The following is a 21,339-nucleotide window of genomic DNA, read 5'->3' as shown; positions in this document are numbered from 1 at the left end:
ACTTAATAAAACATATTTTAGTAATATTAAAATTATATATAATTTTATAAAAATTCATTTAGTGTTTTTAAGTTTAAAATAAAGAGTTTACTTGTGTTTGATTGAGTCCCTAATATGGACTCTTCTGCATGAGGGATTTAGTTTTATGATATATTCTCACGTGGGCTTGGATTTGGGCTTAAGTGTTTATGTATCAAACATTTTGCGTCGGGCTTTCAGCCTTCTAATCAAATGAACATCTACATCCAACAAAATTAGAGAATAAAAAGATCTAATAATCACTTTGTTCGCTTTTCCATGGAGAAAGACGATATAAACAAAACAACCAAAAAAAAGAGAGAAAAGTTTCGTAAATTCATAAGTTCGATTCCTTAACTTCAATGACCTTTACAGAGAAAACATGGAGAGAGCATGGAAGCTATCCTCGTCGGACTGGGTAGCTGCAGGAGACCTTGTTGCCTGAGTTACCCTCTGGCAAACCAACCGCAAAGCTCTTCCCCATCTATGGCCAAATGGCTGGTGTTGGTTACTATCATCGAAGGTGATTTGACCCAGTTGAAAAAGGAAGTGTCTAGATGAATATATCACATCAGAATAAGCTCGGCGAACCAGCCCTAGACTGCAGGTGAGTTTTTTCTTACATGTAATCATTAATGACTAGAACATCCTTATTTATAATTATTATATATAATTTTAAAATATAATTATTTAATATTTATATTTTTAAATAAAAATAGTTAGTTGAATTAAATCACATTTATTGAATAGTAATTTTCTTTTTAATTAAATATTATATTTCTTTGTATAAAACAAAGCTGACCGGAAAATGATCTTCATTCTGGGCCGAGTTATCTATTCTTATAGACTACAATTTCCCAGGCCTAAAATTAGGGTGGAAAAGGAAGCCCAATATTTGTCCTCCAGACAGCATACGACGTGACATCTCAGTATTGGAGAATCAAGACACGAGCGTGTGATTTTAGCTTTGCCCCGGAGAATCGGCGCTCTAAACAATCAAAAACCCCTAAAACCCCTTGTTTTCACTCTCATTTCATAGCTTATTCTCTATCTGCCCAATTTCAGAAAACGAACTTGTCTCACTGAATCAATAGCACCAAAGTAGCAACCACAATCTTTATTATTTAGAATTGGTTTCGAGAGATGAAGGAAGAAGAGGCAGGGCCGCCTAAGAGAGAGCTTTACGCGGTGCTGCAAGTGTCGCCCGAGGCAACCGATGAAGAAATCAGAAAAGCTTATCGTCATTGGGCCCAAGTCTACCATCCTGACAAATACCAAGACCTCCATGTATGCCCCTAATATATTAGATATACATGAAGTCAAGTTTGATGAATTGTAATTTTGATTTTTATGGGTTTTTTAGTTTTATTTATTAGGTGATGTAATTGTTTGTGTTTGTTAGCAGTGATAGAAATGCAGGGTGTAATTAACTTGTGGTATTTGAGTTATTGCAGGTTTAATTTTTTTGCTTAACTTGAATTGAATTTCTGTTGCTTTAAGCTGAGAAGCTTAATTTAAAGCCTGGAAACGCTCATCAAATGCACGAGGTACTTAAAGAACCTCGCAAAATGTAGAGAGAGTTGAAGAGAGTGGAATGTTTCTTTGACCCAATTATTTCTGTACTAATTACTTTGACTTGCCCATCACGGGCTCATGGCTACACCACTGAGTACTCACCTGTAAATTCGCGTGGCTCCTGTGTGATCATTAACAATCAGGTTTATGTGTTTACATGTGCCCATGTATTCAGCATTATTCGATGAAGTCATTTATGGATACATATGATCGTACTGAGATTGGTTAGCCTTAGTCGTATGTAGTCTTTAGGAAATTGCTATAAACATTTTTTTCATGTTTTGGGTTAATTCAAGACGTGCTGTTTGTAGAAAATTTGCCTGTTAGTCCAATGTAGACTTTAGAAAAATGCTCTTTATTTCATTTTTTTTCCCTTCACTGTGCAAGGATTGCATATGTAACCACTATTTCTCTACAATGCAGTATGTGATCTATCTCATTTTCTTTCTAACTTTGTACTTTTAACTGCAAATGCAACTCATACATAGTGCAGGTTCTACTGTTTCATCAAAATTTCTTTAAAAAGCCCTTATAAGTCTGTTTATTTAATATTTATGATACCAAAAATATTAATCTGGTTACATCCAGCTTCAGTTGATTTTCAAATTTTCAAAATAATATCTTATTTGTTCAAGAGAGATCATGGTATTAATGACTACATTCCCTGGTAGCCAATAACAATTACTAGAATAGCCCAGGTGGAAAGAAAAATCTTGTTTCCTTTCCTTCCTTCCATCAATCCAAGCAGTTGATGCCTTCTTAAACATCATTTTTTTCTTATGGTTTAGTAATTGCAGATGTTCTTCTATGCTAATATTTAAGAGACTTGCTTGGAACCAAGTAGTGTACAGTTATTCACATCTCTCCCTATATGTTCCATGGGGCGATTTTGACTTTGTTAAAGTGGTCACTCCTCCCCCCCACCCCCTCTCTCCTAGAAATTGCACCTGTCAATTGACTTTGCAATGAAGTGGTAGAATTATGTTTCTTTCAGACCTGTCCATGTAGCTCTTTGATGTTCCATATTGGTTCCTAAAATGCATTTATGGTTTTCCTTGATTTCTGTTATGGTTCTAAGCCCAAAAATTTGCCTCTTTGTTTGCTTCCTCCTTTTTGGGCACTTGTATCAGATGAAGGAAATAGCTACACAGAACTTTCAACGGATATGTGAAGCATATGAAATATTATCGGATGAGAATAAAAGGCAAATATATGACATATATGGTATGGAAGGATTAACTTCGGGTTTGGAACTCGGTCCAAAACTTAACAAACCAGAGGAGTTAAAGGAAGAACTTGAAAGATTACGACGGAAGAAAGAACAGGAAAAGATGGAAGCACATTTCCAGCCATCTGGTACAATATTGGCCAACTTATCCTTGCCTCAGTTTCTGGATGGTGATGGCATAATGAGAGGGTACCATACTTCTTCCCCCTCTTTTAAGTTAAGCTTCATTTTATCAGAACTTCCTGAATGATTGATGCAGTGATGATTGATATCTCTTTGCAATTTTACACACACTTTCAACATGTGCATAGAACTTGACTGCTTATGACTTATGAGCATGAGATATGAAAATGAAAAGAGTTGATAACCTTTCAATCATCGTGATTTTAGATTCTTAGTTCTTACTTTCCTGAAGGATTTTATTGCATTCATTTTGTTCTGATGTATACTGTTCCTTTTCATTTTTCAAATGAAACTCATCCTTGTCATTTCTATTTCAGAATGGCAATGTCTAGTGAAATCCATTCCCAAATATCAAAACAAAATACTATTGCTATTGGAGGAAATTTGGAAGTTCAAGAAAATTCTGGTGGTTCAGCTGCTAGTGCTGTGCTAAGGCATCAGCTTTCTTCAGTTTCATCTGTAGAATTTATGGCCTCAGCTGGTTTACGAGCACTTATTGGAGTACAAACTACACGGTAGGGCATGTGATTTATAAAGTCACTGTTACTTTCTAGCACATTTATTGTCATATTAATTTGTCCCCTGTTTTCCAGTCACTTGTCTTTACACTCAACAGCAACAATTGCCATTGCGAAGTCTTTGGGAGATGGTTCAATCAATCTTTCCAATACATGGACCCGGCAACTATCTGAAACAGCAAATGGAAATGTATGCCATTTTTATTTTTATTTTTTATTTAAGTGGGTTCATTGTATGTATTTCCCTTTTTTGGTTTTTCTGTTGTTATTTAGCATGTCCATATGATCCATCGTTTACACTTCTGATGAGTAAAAAATTCGTCACTTGATCCCAACTTTTCATGCAAGCAATTCTATTTATGCAGAGTGGCACATTTATTAAATGTAGCATAGCTCTCCCTTGATTAATATGCAAATTCCTGCATAATAAATATTTGAGTTTGTGAACATTTTTTCTAAGTTACTTGTTTGTAACATCTAGCAGCTGTTCATTTGTTGTTTGTTTGTCACCTTCTTTTTCCCAGATACAGCTTTTGTTAGGTCCAGAGTCATCTATAACCGTTGGATGGCAAAAGAAGGATGAAAAGATGTCTGCGGCTGGAGAGTTGAAGGTATACTTTTTCTTTTTCCGAAATTTAAAATTAGGTCTTTATAATCTCTCTTTACTTGTCTCTGCTTCTTCTTTTCAAGGCTGATTTATTATTAATTTGTAAGGAATTTGATTTAATGAAGATGAACGTTGAGTCTTCTTTAGATTCAATTTTTTTTTTGTATGCAATATGATTTTAATGTGGTTCAAGTTGCAATTTGTTAACATCATCTAATTCAATGATGTTTGCTTGGTATTGCATCGATTATCTTCTGCTTGGTGTTGCATTGAGTATCTTCTTCCTAGTGTGAGTACTTTATTCATAGTTAATTTTCTCAGGAGGAAGAAGAGATATGAATTTGAGTTTTTAATAATATCTTATTAGTTTTGTGGGTCCTATTAGAAGAGAATTAAAGGAACCTGTTGAAATCGGTTGAATTAACCAGAACAGAAATTAGAAGAACATATTTGATATAAATTAAATTGTGATTGGCCTATTTGATCCCAAATTTTGTTTAAAGGCTTAAGTGACTATTTGGAAATAGTAAAAGGGCCAAAATATTCTTGTCCCCTATAAGATAATATCTGGACCACCCCAAGTGGGTTTTTGCCTAAGTTTGGAAGCCGTATCTTGCATGCATTAACTAATATTTTAAGTAGGTAAATTTTTTTTGTTTGACAGACTTGAGTACATCCACAAATTTTCATTCTTTCAACTTGATCGGTAAATGAAATATGATTTTATTAGCATTTAAGCTCCATGTTTTCTTGCAGTTGTCCACAGTCAATTGATTGACTTTCTAATTTTTCTTTGGTCTTTCTTTTCTTTAGTAACTGCATATTTCCGTTTATTCACTTCAGGATAGCTATTTTAAATTTTTCTAATTTTTAGAAGCTTTATTTAAAAGATGCTTCTCTACTATTCTCCTTATCCCTCCTCTTTGCATGTCTTTAATTACCACAGATTGGTACAAGTTCTTTCGGAGCATCAGCTCATTACACTCATCGCTTTTCCTCAGTGTCTCATGGTCGTATTGCAGGCAGATTTGGCAGGTATTTGCTGGAAGACTATATGGATAAACGTTCTTTGGAACTAATATTATGGGATGAGTTTCATATGTTGTCCTTATTTTTTGGGGTTGTATGAACATTGTTCTTGAACTTAAAGATGTAGCTTAAAGCCCTTTTCCTTAATAATACCCTCCTGACTTCCAATAGTTGGTCGAAGTAATAATCTGATGTTGATGTTTCAATGTGGCACTAATTCCTCTCTTCTCTATCTCCTCTGACATTGACGTTAATCATACTTTTGCATGTTCTATGTTACATTATGAAGTTTAGGGACAATGTTGTTGCAATCCCTAAAGTTTAAGGACATCATCTGAAATTTATCCAATATTGTTGGCAGATTATCTTATTTCAAATTATTAGTTTGCCACGTTCTCATTTGTTTTATTTTGTAAATACACTTAGTGATATCATGTCTGACATGATGGATTATGAATTAGATATGAACGTATAATGTTGTAAACCATGATAAAAAAAATTGTTAGAAAAGAAGTAACACTTGTACATAAGAGTTAGTTGATAAAGCTTCCTGAGCAATGTATTTAGATGAAATGGCAAGGAAAGATTACTATGGCTTGTGTAATCAGCCATCCAGTATTAACTATTAAAATAAGAAACTGATAAAAAATGCTTTGCTTTAAGCATTTGGCTTTAGCTTGCTTAATCCTCATCTTTTTGTATTTATTTTAAGTTATGTAAATGACTTTAGGTCAAATTGCCTCAGTGCCTTGCATGGATGGCCTTGTATACAATTAGAAAGTAAGAAAAAAGGGGTTCAAATTGGTCTTGACTTGTTCACTTGGTTATGCCATGAAAGCAAATAGTTATTTTCACATCATGAGTTTTTTTTTTTTTTTTTTTTTTTTTTCGTGGGGGGTGGGGGATATGGCTGGTAGCTTTCCTGGAGAAATTCCAATCAAGACTGCCAGAGTTATCTCTTATAATTTTGGATATTGTTGTTGCAGCACTGCTCTGGAGATTGAAGTTGGTGGTGGAAGAAAAATATCCAACTTCGGCACTGTCAGAACGCTGTATACCATTGGAATTCAGGTATCAGGAATGGAATTGCGTATCATGCTTCTACATTATGTAGATATTCCGTTTAATTTGTTAAGTGATGAGGTGGTTTCTTGGCTTCTTGTAAGCTTCTGCTTTTGCAGCTTTTTGAAAAGTGTCTCAAGTACTATAAAGGGCACCATGTTATCAATCATATGTAATTGCTTAGTTTAGGATATACCTTATCCTTGAAGCTGTGATCTTGGATTCTAGGTTCTTTCTTGTTAACTGCCAAATAAAATTAAAAGAAATGGTATTCTGGTTTAAAATTTTGGTTTTTTGAGAAACTTGCATGAACTGTTAAGGACCTGTCTCAACTTTACCCATTCACGTAAATGTGCGTGGTATTGCGTGTTATCATTTCTTTGTAAATGCTTTCTTCTATCCTACTTAGAGAAGATTAGGAATACCAGAGCATGAGTGCTAAGTAATATTTATTTAAATGCTTCAGACTAAAGGTAAGCTTTGATGACACAGACACCATTGACACCAAGTAGGTCAGTGGCATCTTTTGGCAAAATAACTTTAACTTTCAAAGTTTAACAGAATGTTTATTAAAGAAAATATTAATGCTTGAAGTATATGAGGGCCCAAAACAGTCCATAATGCATAACTAATTTGACGATGACTTTTTGCAGTTATGATTCTTAAGGATTGAATACAATGGCCCACATGGTCTCTTGCTTTAGCCTTGTAGAGAAAAAGAGGAAGAATAGTAAAAATGTTCGTAGCATCTGTGAAGTAGCTAAATCATTCCTTGCTTTGCTGAACACTTTCTAGCATCCAACAAATGAATGACCATCTTAAGCATAATCCAAGAAAGTCACGTAGTTAAATTTTATTTTTTTGATTTGACTTTCAGGTTGTTACTGTTCTATATGTATATGAAAATCTTACTCTTTACTTTTGTTGCAGGGTATCTTTTGGAAATTTGAATTTCATCGTGGTAGGCAAAAGTTTATTATTCCTGTGAGCAAATCTTGTCCTTTCTCTTGCTTCAACTTGGTGTATGGAATTTTGCTCGTAATTTTTTTTTCATGGCCTGTGCATTGCCTGCAATACGATTTTTAGATGGGAAGTCTTGCTTGGTAAAACTTTTACAGATTGAAGAAAGGAAATCATCTACTTAGATATGATAATTTAAGCATGGGGGTGGCTGTAGTTAACCAATTACTTGAATTTGGTGGATGGCTCTGCTCCTTCCTGTAATGCAAGTGTAACGATCCGGAAACCGGACCGCTTCCGGCGCTAGGATCCAGATCGGCTTAAGGCCGCCGGGACCCGTAGCAAGCCTAGCATACATCCTATCATCTGGTCAAATCCCATACATGATTAAAACATTAACATAAAAACTTAAACATCTGATGTATATACCGAGCTTGACCTGTATGCTACATAACTGTAAACATAAAAGAACCCCATACTAGAGCCCTCATCAAATGCTCTAACTGGGTCAGCATTACATACATCAAGCTTGGATCATATCCGATGAACTGAAACCTAAACATAAAACCTCCACTAGAGTCCTCATCAAATACTCTAGCGTGGTAAACATCACATGCCACAAGTTTGGTTCAAACTCTACTCAACACTAAAACATAACATACATCATGTACTAAAAATGGATTAACCAAGTCTTAGGGCCAAGCACGATACTAATCCATAACATAACATAACTCTACTTTACGTTACATTATCTTACAATACATTATATCAGTTTACATTACATGTCCACTCTAATATGCTAATTTATTACATAAGCTTAACATTACCCTTGACGTCTTCCTGGACTACCTTGACCTGCAAACCTGGGGGTTAGGGGAAAGGGGTGAGCTAAAAAGCCTAGTGAGCAGAACAGAAAAAACCAATAATAAATCATATGCTTTTATGGAATGCGTCACAACACAAACATTTCACATCACGGATGGACATGACCACCAAAACTCCCTCTGTCTGTAACATATCATGGTGCCCGGCCCTCAAAGGAGCTCCTCAGGACTTCTGTAACATAACATAGTGCCCGGCCCTTCGGGCTCCTCAGGACTTCATTATTGCCCGGCCCTTCGGGCTCCTCAGGACTTCACTAACATAACATATCTAGGGCTATTGGGGTCGCCTTGGTCCATCCACATCAACAGCAAATTATGCAATGCAACATCTTCGTGAAAACTAATGCAACAGCCTAATACATATACATGGTATTTATGATGCGTGAGCATGCTTAAAACATTTGAGTTAGTTCTACTCACCTCTGGCAGACGCTGGACTGACTCTGCAACAGCTAATACTGTTGGCCTCCTCGATCCCTCGGGTCCGATCCTACACAGGTGGACTCGAATGAGGTGCCAAACACACTCTAAACAACTCATAAACTACTCCCCAAAACCCCCCTAAAACATCCCTAAAACATGCATAGAAAACAACCAAGAAAGGGCTGGACAGGGCACTTTCGGCGGCACTTTCGGCGGCCGAATGTCCCTTCCAGAGCCGAAAGCCATGCAGGTTCGGGGGCACTTTCGGCGGCCGAAAGTCCTTCCAGAGCCGAAAGTCTGGCAGGTTCGGCGGCCGAAGCCTCTCACAGATCCGAAAGTCCTGGCCTTCGGGGGCACGTTAGGCGGCCAAAGCTGCCTCCCATGCAAGTTCGGCGGCCGAACCTGGTTCCCTCCGAACAGCAGGTCCGAATCTGTCACAAGCAAAACCAACCTCCAAACCACCCAAAACCTCACATGCTCTCTCCCATGCATACACACTCCCACATGCATAAAGGGGCATAAACTAACTTAAACCCTAACACAAACATCACATAAACATACATTGGGCATAAAACTCACATAAACCTCAACATGCACATCTACCCATACTCAAGCATATAACTTCCTTAAAACTTACTTAAAACTTTATTAAACATAAAGGAAAGCAAGGATCTACACTTACCTCTCGAAGATCGAGGGTTGATGCAATCCCTAACTTGGAGATGGGAGAAAACAACTCCTTGGGTCTCCAAGCTCCCAAAACTTGATTTAAGCTTTAAAACTTCAAAACCCAAAAGGAAACTCATAAAAACGTGAAGGATTTGAAGAAAGAACGTGAAATCTACCAAAGGAGGACATGAACACACCTGAGCTCGAGAATGGGGAGAAAACTCGTCCATTTTCGGTCTGAGGGCCTTTTATAGGTGGCCGGTCAACCACCTTCGGCGGCCTAAGCTGTCTCCACAGCTCCACCACCTTCGGCAGCCTAACGTGCCTCCTAAACTATCCCATGTTCGGCGGCCGAACCTGGTTTCTTCCCTCAAAGCCTTCGGAGGCCTAAAGCGCTCCCGAAACAGCCCCATGTTCGGCGGCCGAACCTGGGTCCTTCCTCCTTGGCCTATTCTTTTCAAAACTCCATTGCTTTTTTCATTAAAACCATAAAATCAAGTGAAAACATTTTAGAAACACATTTTATCCCTTTAGAAGACTCTGGCATCTTCAGAATTCTAGATTCCAACGGAGATTCCGCCGGAAGGTAGGGATTCCGATGCCGGAATCTAGCTGGGTATTACAGCAAGTATCTTAAACAAATTTTCTAAACTTTCTATAACTGAAAAATAATTAGTAAATGGAACTTTGGCAATAGAATCATTGTTTTTGACAATTTTTTGACAGTCCAACATTTGAGAAGGCCTTTGTTGATTATGATAACTCTTTTTTTCTTTTTTTTGGATTCAGATGTTTTTAAGAATAATAAAGATAGAATTTTCACCATTTTTGGGTTTGTGAATTTGCAGATCTTTGTATTTAAGAATTTAGTTCATATTGTTTGGATGTTGCTCATGGAGTAGACTTGTATATTATATATATGCACACTCATAATAATCTATTCCACCTGGCATTGAAATGATAAGGATTTAACTGCAAAGTTCTCCTATATTTGTCGTTCTCACAGCAATGTAGCTTTTTTAATGTTGTCGAATCAAGAAAATTTGTGATGTAGAAATTTTGATTCAACAGTGGACATGATGTTATGAATAATTTTCCCTCTGTTGAAGATTTTCATGTTTTCTCCTCTCTGCTGTAAATTTTGAACCCTTGCTATTTTTCTTTCTTGGGAGAAGATAAGATAGGACAATCTCTCTTAGTATCACTTTATTCGTGCTATCTATTTCATTTGTTTATGCCTTTCCCATTTTTATTTGCTGACGAATTGTTATGTGCAGATATTGCTTTCAACGCATTTGAATTTGTCTTTTGCAACGGGAGCATTCCTAATTCCTACGTCACTTTACTTTTTACTCAAGGTTATTACTCATGCTGCACCCCTTTTGTTCACTTGTATGCTAGGGGACTTAGTTGTCTGATTGGTGTTTTAACTTCAACTCCATTTCGAAGAACCTTAATACTGTTGCAAGGGTCCATTCCATCTGAATTTGATATGCTTATATGGCTGTTCGCCTGGTGTAATAAAGCCTTAAAGTTCATACATACTAAGTTGAGCCCTGGGTTTCTCTTTTTACTTTCACCTTTCTTTCTTCCCAATTCATCAGGAGCCCTGTAGGATTTGTTTGAGCAACATCCATATTGTGTAACCCTTCTACCTCTCATTCAATCTTTGCTTTAAATCTAGGATCCCTAGTTCAGTTTTCCAAGTTTAAACCATTCAAGTGTCCTGGGGGAGAATACCCTGGTTCTTTTGAACTTCATATTATATACTTAAATTCAACACTTGAATGAAAAGATTTCCTTTTTGTTGTCCATTTTCCTTATTTGGTGTTATTGTATTAACTGAATTTATGCTCAAGTTCTCTATTGCACACTTGATATAATTCCTGGCTTAACAAGCATCATCTACATATTCAGTATAATTAATCATGGCGTTTGGATATAGTAGGCACTTACTGTGACAGGAAGATGTCATTTTCAAGGTACTTGGGTTGCACCTTTTCACATATTAATGTATTATGAAAATATTGTACCATATGGTGGGAAGCTAGATGGACTCAATTTGCATTCAAGTGGCCAAAATTTTATCTTGGCAATTTAGTGTTCATTTAACACTACGTTTCCATACCAGTGAATGGTGATTTTTAGGTCTCATTATAATGGGATTCATGTTTCTAAATCATCTATTTTCTTTTTATGCTTTTGCAAATTTCTGCTGGAGGTCCTGGTCGTCATCTGACTAACAAACCCAACTGTGGGCATGTTTGGTGAAATAGTTGTTCGAGCACTGTTTTGAGTTGTAGAACTTTTGTCTGCATTGTTAATTGTATATCCTTTTGGCATGCATGCAGAAATTTGTTGTCAAACCTTATTACCTTCAAAGGGAAAAGAAGGCGGCTTTAGAGAATAAGGAGAAAACTTCTGCCCAGGTATTGATTACGTATCTTCCCAAAAAATGTTGGTTTATGTTTGCTCCGTTGCAAGACCTGATAACTAATACAATATGCCATCACCAGCTATCTCATTGATTCTTGGAATGTCAGCAATGTGATTATTATTTAATTTTGTCAGAGAAGTAGAATCAATATGCTAGCTGGGCAGGATTTCCAATCTTCACCAAAACGGAGCATTTTAAGTCAAATGTTTTTTGCTGTGTCATATAATTGGGAAGGGTCCTTGCATAAAATTAGCTGGGTTCAATTCAATACTTCCAAAATTCATCTTAATCCTTGTGTAGGTTCGAGAGGCAAGGGCAGCAGCAGAAAAAGCTCAACAGTTATTACAAAATGTGGCCAGTAGGAAAAGAACTAGGCAAGTGGAAAGAAATGGACTTGTTATTACGAAAGCAGTGTATGGAAGTGGCAAAGCTTTGAAGAAAGGGGAAGGATTAAGAGAAGTAAATGATGAATCAGCTTCTGAAGTCATTGATGTTACCGTACCCCTAAATTTCCTGGTTAATGATGTGGGACAATTGAAGGTATGTTTCTTTCAATTCACGTTTTCCTTCTTGTGGCTCTAAACTACGAAGTCGGTCAATCCTGATCAACTTCAAATCAGCTATATACGGATCTCTTATTTTTCTTAATTCTACTTGGTTTACTGCTATATTTATAGAAAAGCCTAATTTTGATGAAGCCGCCTTCATGACTCCATGTAAAAGTTTCAAAATGTCTTTTCCTTTGGGTAGTGTGCAATGTGACTTCTTTTAGTTGATGTAACTGGCGATAAAATTCTATCAGTGATCTTGTTGAAACCGAGTTTGAATAATACCTAATGGAAACATTTATTCGAGTTTTGGGTTTCAACATGTTGATGCAGCTTCACGAGGGCGTAAAGAAGTCGGGCATAATGGGATTCTGTGATCCTTGTCCTGGAGAACCAAAGCAGTTATATGTGGAATACACTTGTGATGGCCAAACATTCGAGGTACTGGAAAACTCTGATCTTTCCCTTTGTGGTTAGAAAGCCTTTAATTAATAGCTTTCTTCATCTTTAATCGGTCAATTTGAAACAGGTGGTGGTCGACGATTATGCAGAGTTGTTAATACCCCAAGGGTCCCATAGAGTCTGAATCTGAGTCATGTTTCTTAGTTACCTCATGCAATTTTTTGGCATGCCTCTTGAGGTCACGTGTCACAAATAAGGGCATCAATGCGACATTATTTTTTCGGGTGTAGCGTATCCTAATAAAGTTTTACTTTTGTTTTACCATAGCACCTCTTGTGATTGATTTTTTTTTTTTCATGAATTTATGTTGACCCAGCTACATTCACCTTTTGCTGGTCGTGGCATGATTTGATTTTTTTTTTTATTCCAATTTTTTAATTTTTTTTATTTTTTTTTTAAAAACTATCAAGTATCAACTAAAACAAAATACAACTGAAACAAAATACATCGTGAAATAGTTATTTCACCTCATCCGTCAAAGAACAAGCAGCTCTAATCAATACACATGTTAGGTCGTTAGTAGATGAGTAATATAATGAACATTAATTTTATTCATGATTTTTAATTAATATTAATCACTTAAAAAAATTATCGCATATGTATAATTTAATAAGCATTTAAATATAATTAAAATTTTACAAGTTCTTAAAAATAATTTATAATTATCAAGCTATTTAATTTTTAACATATTAATAATATAATTTTAAAAAATTGTGGTTGCAAGTTAATTACTAATATTTATTTTAGTTAATTATAAATGTTTTATTTTATATTAAGGGAGTTGGTCTCTAGAATATAAATTAATCAGATTAATCAAAATAATAATAGATATATTATATGATTTAATTGAATTTCATAAAAAATTTGTGAAAAATGAAAAACTTTATTCATAAATAATTATTAATTAATTTTATCATATAGCATGTTAGAAAATCTTATTTTTATAAATGATAGTGCTATAATTTTATTGAAATAAATTAAAATCTTTTTTAACAGTTAAAACTAAATTAAAATTAAATGTTAGAAATGGGAATAAATCTTAAATAAAAATCGTTTGTAACGAGAAGCAATGTGTCCCTGCCGGTTCGTGTGAATGAATCTTTTCCCTGTCCAGGGACAGTAAGCGACTAAAAACTTCTGTTCAATAATTTTCCACATACGCAGTATTTTTTTTTTTTTTTAATTTTTTGAAAGATACGTAGTATTTTAGTTTCTATATTCAATGAAAAAATTCGATCCAATAAACCAACGGTTACAACTAGGGCAGATGGCGGGTGCGGTCTCATCCTGTATCTTCTGTCAGATTGCCCACAATTCCACTTCCACTACTCTTCTTCACTCTGTTCGTCTCTCTCTCTCTAATCTCTGTTTGGGTGCTTGGAAAATTCATAGCAATTAGCTGAGTTGATCAGCTGATTCGTTTGTTTCCTTTACTTTCGCAGCAGCCGACGCATTACATTGGCACCCTAACTAAATTATTTGGACCTCGCAGGATGACAAGGTTGTCGCATTTCAAGATATCAAACCTTCTGCTCTCAGGTTTGTCTAATTAATCACTACTATATTCTTAATTAATTATTTCTTTATTTATTTAATAATGTTTTAGATAAGATCGAGTCAGTTAAATCGGGATTTGACGAACTATCGAAACTCCCAGGATTACACTTCATAATCTAACTGAACTGAGAATCTATTCTTGAAATTTCAATAATGGACGATAAAGTTAATTCAATAGCCAGATGTTTCATAGGTAACTCGCTGGTTGGTTTTCGTAAAAGCACTGGCATATTTGTGTGTGTAGGTCCTTGGCAGAAATGAGATTGACGATGAGATAAACAGATGGTAAATGCAACCTTAAATGGCACTTGTTTCTTTTGTTGCAGTAGGTACTAGTACTTCACTATGTAATAGCTTAAATCTTAAGTACCCATTGTGGCCAACAGCCTATCAAATTTATGTCAATGACATTCAAGCATTGTATTAGCTATTTTGGTTCATCTCTAAACTGCAACCCCATACACCTGCTTTGACACAGAATGGACACTAAAATAGAAATTGATATACGGATAAATGCAGAGGATATTACAAAAGAAGGAAACGTTCACATTTTACACAGACATGGATGGTTAACCCAACACTTATACTGAAGTCAAAGCAGCACAGATTTACACTGCTAATTTGTCTTGTTACCTATCATAAATATTTTTAATTTTCAACCACTTCCTAAAACTGTATTTTGCATTGGTCAACCATGTGGAAGGCATTACTTGGTGATTCCTGTGGAGCACATTTCAACTGTTAGGAATCTCCAGAGTAGAGAAGAAGATTATACTTTAGGTAAAGAAATCTTAAACACATCAGTTCATTTGTTTTGAAGCTTGAACTAGCGAGAGGATTATTATGTTGTTATGACTAATGCGTCATGCTGCCATTTTTTTTTATAGTAAACCACATGCTAAGTGTGGGAAAAATGCTATTACACCGAGACGCTCCTCAATCGAAAGAATACAGGTATCTATTCTTGTGCATAAGACCAGCTTTATAACATTTCATACTACTAATTGAGATAAGCTCTTTTTAGCATCCAAACTTGTACTATACGCACTAGGGCTGTCCACAGTCTGGTTAGGTCCATCTCTATGAGGATTTGATCAAGCAATGGTCTGAATTTTTTTTTTCTTTAAAAAAAATAAGGAAAATTTTGGGTTTAGCCGGAAACCAGACAACACCAGCCTGTCCTGTTTAATCCAAGTGTTGGTCAGTTTGGGTTTGATTGGTTTGCTTCCAGTTAGGAGCGGTCTGGTTTGTGGCTCCTCTGTTAATAGAAATTAGAGTAGTAGTAGGAAGGAAAAATCTTGCATAATCTTGAGATAGATAATCTTTTTATGCATGTAAATGGTTTTAGGTTTGATATCTGAGGGATTTTGTTCGAAAATATGCAGCTCTAGGATAAAGTATTGTTGTTTGTTTCTAATGCTCTCTTCATGTATTATTGATTTTTCCATTTTGTCGTTGGGCTTTTCAACTAAATCCATAGTTGAGATCATAATCAAGAAGTCATAGTCTGAGCAATGAATTTCTGGTTAAGCAGGTGCGTTGGACATGCATATGTTTTTTAATTTGCTCTACCTACTGATGTGTCAAGCTCATGGTTTATGCATTTTCAGCAGACTTGTGCTTTTCTGATCCAATGCTATAGATGATCTTTAGATTTTCTGGTGACTCTTTTATAAACATGTATAAGAAATAAGCAAGTGAATTTCTTTTCCCATTTTGTTGGGCCTGGGTAAGGGGGTGTAGTAATACTCAAGCATAATGTTGCATAATTCCGATATAAATAGACCAGGTGTGCTATGAGCTGTCCACATCTTTTACTTGTTTCTTCAGCCTTTCTGCGCATAAATTGTTCCTAACAGCAAGTTTATTCGGAAAATTTATCCTGCTCATTGGACAGATTTGGCTTTCACCAGCCTCCACTGAATAGCGTTGACCATTTACATCTCCATTGTCTGGCATTACCTTTCCAGCCCACGTAAGCTATCTTTTCCTTGGCAAGTATCATATGCTTAAACAATTGTTTTGATTTTCATAGATTAAAACTGGAAAGATTTTAATTCATAAGGAGCTTCAACAGATGGAAACATATAAAATACCTGTCTTTGGGACCACTTGGGTTTATTGAAGCTGAGAAATTGCTGGAGAAGATAAAGCCCACATAACCAATTACTGCTTAGATGTGATTGCATCCTATTCGCTTTGTTTTGTTTTATTCAGATAAAAATGTAATTGATGTTGTTGGCTTCTTACTTTGAATATTGTCAAGCAAAGTTGATGTCTTTCCTTACTTGTATAAATCTCAAACATTATTTAACAAGCACATCTTATTTGATTGTCTTTTTGCCCCTGCTGGTAATTTTTTTCCCTGCTGCATGTGAATTATATATGCAGGGTGTGGATCCAATAATATCGTAATCTACCCTCTTCATTGGTACTCCTGCTTCAGGTAATAATGCTTGATGCAGTTAAATCTTATAGTCCACATGATGAATGCTAAGAAACCATTGCTTAAGAAAGGCTCAACCGTTCTTTTTGTTAGTTAAATAATACTCCACTAAGCTTCTTAAAAAACAGAATTTTGTTCCTTTTGAGTTGTCTAATCACAGTTATAGCATAATTTACAAAATCCATGTGCATGCCTCATTGTTCATGATGGGTAGGCTCTCATGTCCTAGCATTCATGGTGGGAGGAAGTATAGCCCCCATTGACGCTCCATGGTTTTGGTGAAAACGGTGTCATTTACTTATTCCTTCCTGTCTTGCATTCCCGTTTTCCCAATGCGTCCGCTCCTTGCTTATGTGTTTGCAAAGGTTCTTATTGTCCAACCAAAACGGCATGATGAAGAAATCTGGTTTTTTACTGGCTTGGGCTTTTCCTTAATGCACTTTCCCTCCTTCCAGTATGCTGCTGTATCTGTTTTCACTTGATGAAAATTAAATTGGCATGGCTGTGGCGGTGTTGCCTTATAGTGCAGTAGATGATGTTGCATGCTGTTGCAGTTATGTATTGCGTTCTGCCTAGGCGTGAAATTACTTAATTAAAAAAAAATGCAGTACTGGGGCATTTGCTAGTGGTTAATTCCACATTAGCATGCAACACATCTGTTTGTGCCTTCTAACTGCCCACTATGTCCACTGCTTCTTCCTCTAGGTGCCCAAACAAATAACTCCCTCAGAATACCACTTTTGAGATTTGAGTCTTCTAAATATCAGCCATATCTAATCAACGAAATAAAAGTCATTTAGATGTCATCTAAATGTGATGTTTATTGATTGGATCTGTCATATTATTCTTTCATCTTATATGAGAATTCTCTGGCGTTATCTTATGGCATTTAGTAAATGGAATTGTCTGCTGTAAAAGTGAAGTTGTGGTGCTTATTAGTATTTGCAAATAAATTTTATTTTTAGGGCTATTTGCGTTCTTTGAATGCCTAATGGTCAGAATTTAGACAAGTACTTTATAGCCGATACGAACGTCCAAGTCCTGCCCCTAGCCACCCTTCTTCCATTTTTATTTGGTGCTTAGCTACATTTAGACCTAGGAGCTATTGGTCTCTTGCTGTCCACCGTACTATCTGCTATGAAATGACCCAAATGCTTTAGAACTAGACTTAACCATTTGATGGATTTCTCTTCTTGAATTCTGTATCCTTTATTCACCACTAAATTTTGATCCTTGTGTACTTGCGTGATGTTACAATGTCATCCTGCTTTTTCTATTTAGATTGACATATACCTGAAGATTTGTTCCAAAATATTTAGAAAAACAAACAAAATCATTCAGCCAGCAGCTTAACTTTTGCTTCATTGGAGTCATCTGCCGAATTGGATGAATCTTTAGAAATATTTACCTTAAAATAAGTTTTTTGATTGGATGGAGATGGTATTAGGCGTGACAAAATTGAGATCAATCGCCTAAAGATGACTTTTCTTTAGTCTTAAAATGCTTTCTATTCATTTCCGATTATACCGACAAATATTTATGGAAATTGATGTGAATAACTTGTATGTATCATCTCTATGGAATAGTTGTAAATGCTAGTATGGGAGGCCTTCATAACCAAAATAATACAATCTGCTCATACGCATCATGTGCGTGTAGATTGAAGACAGCTTGCAAGTCCTTTTGAGGTGTTACTGTTCACATCTTGATATCATCTCTTGTATTACTACTTTCTTAGTAATCATAAGGGCGAAGTGGTCCACTGTTGGCTTGTGCAGTGCTGCATATAGAGCCAGGGGTAGCCAACTAAAAGGGAGAGTAAATAAGAGAAGACTTGAATGCTCACACGTGCATGCATATAATAATGACTTATTTATTGCAGTATCACGACACTTTCTTTGTTTCTTTGGTCTACTTCAGGGACCTTTCAAAGGTATATGCTGAGTTGTCCTGTATGCGCAATCTTTTTTTCATCTTATCATGGAAGCATGGATTTGAGTGATCTGGTGGCTCTTGATTTTACCATAAAATTCCCTTGAGATGTAGTTTTTCTACGCTGCTAGAATCCAAAAGTTAGAGAACTGTAAACCATAGTTTAAAAGAGCGGAAAAGAGCATCGGTATATACAAAATGGGCAGGGAGAGAAAACAAAATTATGGAAGAAATGCTTTTCATTGAAGCATAACGATGGACAGTTTCAGACTATGAGAAATGTTTTGGACAATTACTTTTCAATTGTCCAACACTTTTTATAGTATTGATAGAAAAATATAATAATTAAATATTAATTAAAAAGAAAGGAAATATAATCAACCAATAAAATAGAGTGTTGACAATCACTAAATTTGGTCTGCACAATTATTGGTCGTGTATTGAATTTTGAAGCAATATCCCTGTTTTAAATCCTAGAATCATGGCCATGGAGTCTAGTTTAGTCTACGAGGCAGAATGTGACAAACTCTGGTGCTTGAAGACAGATTTACCAATATACGTACACACTTTTTGGAGAGTGTTATATTCATAGCAAATCCCCCAACATCTTATGCTAAAGCTGTAAGTTTACTGTTGTGTTGGCCAACCAGAAAAAGCATTTAGGCAGATGATTGAGTGCTAGCCGCTGTGAACGAAAAAGATGAGCATAAACATCATTAGCATAAACTACTGGGGAAACAGGACAATTATTTGTGAAGGGGGGAAAACATTATTATATGAGATATTTGATTGTTTGGTAAGTATGTACAGCTGGCTCTGGATGGGCATATCTTTTCTTCCTTTAAGTATGGCAGCCATGAAGTGCATGAAAAACTGAAGCATGGTTGATGAGTAAGACGTCATTTTCAAGTATGGTTTATATGTGGTTGTCTTGTGGGTTCACAAGCACAGCTGTATAGTATGTATTTTAAGGAATTATAATGACTGCTCTTATGGAAAAAAGTGATCGAGTACTTGTTTGTTTTGGTTTAACATCTATTCTTCTTTACGTCCTGCCCGTGATAACTTTTCTTTGTTCATCAGTGTGAGAAAGCGTGTGAATCTTGATGTTTGCTCCTACTTTTGAAAATTTTTAAACATGATTGGATTGGAACTTATTAATTCTTTGGATGTTATTAATATCTTTTAAAATAAATAATAAAAATTTATGGAATTCGCAGTTTACTATTTTAATGTTATAGTATCTCTTAATCCGGTGGGAACCTCCGGGTCTTTCATTTGTTGTTAGAAATTTGATTCTTTTTTACTAGTATTTTTGAGGGTAGAAATTTAATATTTTGAAGACAAATGACGCGGCAGTCTGTTATGGTGAGGATGAAAGTTTACCAGTTGAAGAATAAATTGGGTTGCTGGTCGGAAGTTATGGACCCTGTTTTTATTTTCTATTGGTGACAACTGCGGGCTCACGAGAATCTAACTCGAATCCGAAGTTAAAGTGATGGGACCTAATGGGGGATGCTTGGGTCCACGGAGACCTGCCACTTTGGCATGACATACACGTCTTTGCTGGTTCCATAAGAACTTGGATGTTACTGCTTAAAAAATTTATGAATCTATTATTTTCTTAAAAAAGATTTAAATGTCACTTGAAAAGAGTAAATTTGGATGTCTATATCTATTTAGCTGATGGTCAGTTTTGACATTACCATTAGAGCTGCCATAAAAATAAATAATAAAGCTGTTTGTGCTAAACTGTTTCTTCAACTTTCTTTTTTCTGAAATCAACTGTTTTTCCAACATTCAAAATGATGGTTAATGTTAAACATCAATGTCAAACAGGCACTAAGCGTTGCTGCCCTTACTATCCATTGCTGGATTAGGCTATGATGGGCTATATTTTGAGCATTCAGAAATTGTGTAACCAACCATATTTTCTTAAGTAAAATGCAGTTACAATAAATTATTATCAATGTTTCCATTGAAACTAACTGAGAATCGACTTAATTGTAGTCAAAAGTGGAGATAGGAGCTCAATATCTTTTTTTTATCGAGAAGGGTTTATATGATCACATGTATTGTGGGAAATTTTCATATGCATGGAAGTGTATTGGAAAGAAGTTTAATTTTAATGATAATGACATGTGAAAGCTTAAGAAGTAAACTCTCTCATTGGACTTGAGCTTTAGATAAGAATTTAACTGTGCTGGATTCCTGTCTCATTAATCTTATCCAGTTGGGTCCTTAGGGCGTACATGTATAGAAATATGTTAAGATACGCTCGAGTTTCACCAACACGTGCGTGGAAATATTCAAATGAAGGACATGTTCAAAATGGAAGGGTACAATACAAATATTAGGTGTGTGGATTCGATGGACCATTCTACACGCTAGCATTGTTGCGTGGGTTTTGGGAGAAAACAATTTTGGGAGGTTTACCTCTGAGGGACCCATGTTTTTAACCTTGAAGAGATGCAAACAAAAATTCCAACGCTCCTTCTTGTCCCTGTTGTACCAACCAAATCCTCTCTGTACAATTACAATTACAATTACGACACCATTCAATTCTTCTGCAATGAATTAATCCCACTTTAGCTCAAACATAACAGAGAAAAAAAAAAAAAAAAAAAGGTGAGAGTAGTCATCATCAAATTTGTCGATTGTTTAACCTCAACATCATCGTACTTTTTACCTAAATTCGCTCTGTCCAATCTGATAATCTAAGATTCAGTCAGAATAGAGTTTACAATGGTTGAATTCAAAACTTGAATGAGAGAAAGGTCATTTCTTCCCTTTATCCCTTT

The 21,339-nt window shown here is 35.7% G+C and overlaps 2 protein-coding genes across 12 annotated transcripts; both read left to right on the top strand.

Annotated features, from left to right (window-relative positions):
- Window positions 1–307: 307 nt before the first annotated feature.
- On the top strand, window positions 308–12,864 carry LOC110609620 (chaperone protein dnaJ 13). Of its 3 annotated transcripts, XM_021749328.2 has the most exons (14): window positions 311–625; window positions 880–1,305; window positions 2,724–3,010; window positions 3,322–3,519; window positions 3,598–3,712; window positions 4,047–4,133; window positions 5,076–5,164; window positions 6,145–6,229; window positions 7,151–7,204; window positions 10,434–10,514; window positions 11,508–11,585; window positions 11,894–12,133; window positions 12,475–12,582; window positions 12,671–12,864. In XM_021749328.2, the coding sequence occupies exons 2-14, from the start codon at window positions 1,162–1,164 to the stop codon at window positions 12,725–12,727; spliced, it is 1,623 nt and encodes a 540-aa protein (XP_021605020.1). In that variant the 5' UTR covers window positions 311–625; window positions 880–1,161; the 3' UTR covers window positions 12,728–12,864. The 3 variants fall into 3 exon arrangements, with proteins under 3 accessions (XP_043809896.1, XP_021605022.1, XP_021605020.1); XM_043953961.1 differs by lacking the exons at window positions 12,475–12,582; window positions 12,671–12,864 and adding an exon at window positions 12,271–12,450 and having other exon boundaries at window positions 308–625; XM_021749330.2 differs by lacking the exon at window positions 880–1,305 and having other exon boundaries at window positions 310–625.
- Window positions 12,865–13,661: 797 nt separating this feature from the next.
- LOC110609950 (bifunctional adenosine 5'-phosphosulfate phosphorylase/adenylylsulfatase HINT4) lies at window positions 13,662–20,989 on the top strand. Of its 9 annotated transcripts, none has more exons than XM_043953959.1 (7): window positions 13,663–13,945; window positions 14,046–14,142; window positions 14,857–14,940; window positions 15,048–15,114; window positions 16,058–16,135; window positions 16,552–16,606; window positions 19,864–20,989. In XM_043953959.1, exons 1-6 carry the CDS (start codon window positions 13,826–13,828, stop codon window positions 16,565–16,567), a joined length of 462 nt encoding a protein of 153 aa, XP_043809894.1. In that variant the 5' UTR covers window positions 13,663–13,825; the 3' UTR covers window positions 16,568–16,606; window positions 19,864–20,989. The 9 variants fall into 9 exon arrangements, with proteins under 9 accessions (XP_043809895.1, XP_043809894.1, XP_043809892.1 ...); XM_043953957.1 differs by having other exon boundaries at window positions 19,859–20,988; XM_043953958.1 differs by having other exon boundaries at window positions 19,882–20,987.
- The last annotated feature ends 350 nt before the right edge of the window (window positions 20,990–21,339 follow it).

Source organism: Manihot esculenta, chromosome 2, assembly GCF_001659605.2.
Source record: "Manihot esculenta cultivar AM560-2 chromosome 2, M.esculenta_v8, whole genome shotgun sequence".
In the NCBI taxonomy this organism is placed as follows: Eukaryota; Viridiplantae; Streptophyta; class Magnoliopsida; order Malpighiales; family Euphorbiaceae; genus Manihot; species Manihot esculenta.
Note: the sequence above shows the minus strand (reverse complement) of the source record. Positions and strands in the feature narration are given on the sequence as shown.

Coding starts and splice junctions, on each gene's coding strand:
- LOC110609620 (XM_021749328.2), top strand. CDS start 1,162: ATGAAGGAAGAAGAGGCAGGGCCGCCTAAGAGAGAGCTTTACGCGGTG. Junction 7,205..10,433: donor GGCAAAAGTTTATTATTCCT/GTGAGCAAATCT, acceptor TGTTATGTGCAG/ATATTGCTTTCAACGCATTT. Junction 10,515..11,507: donor CACTTTACTTTTTACTCAAG/GTTATTACTCAT, acceptor GCATGCATGCAG/AAATTTGTTGTCAAACCTTA.
- LOC110609950 (XM_043953952.1), top strand. CDS start 13,826: ATGAAAAAATTCGATCCAATAAACCAACGGTTACAACTAGGGCAGATG. Junction 14,143..14,856: donor ATCAAACCTTCTGCTCTCAG/GTTTGTCTAATT, acceptor TTGGTCAACCAT/GTGGAAGGCATTACTTGGTG. Junction 16,136..16,237: donor GCATTACCTTTCCAGCCCAC/GTAAGCTATCTT, acceptor GAGCTTCAACAG/ATGGAAACATATAAAATACC.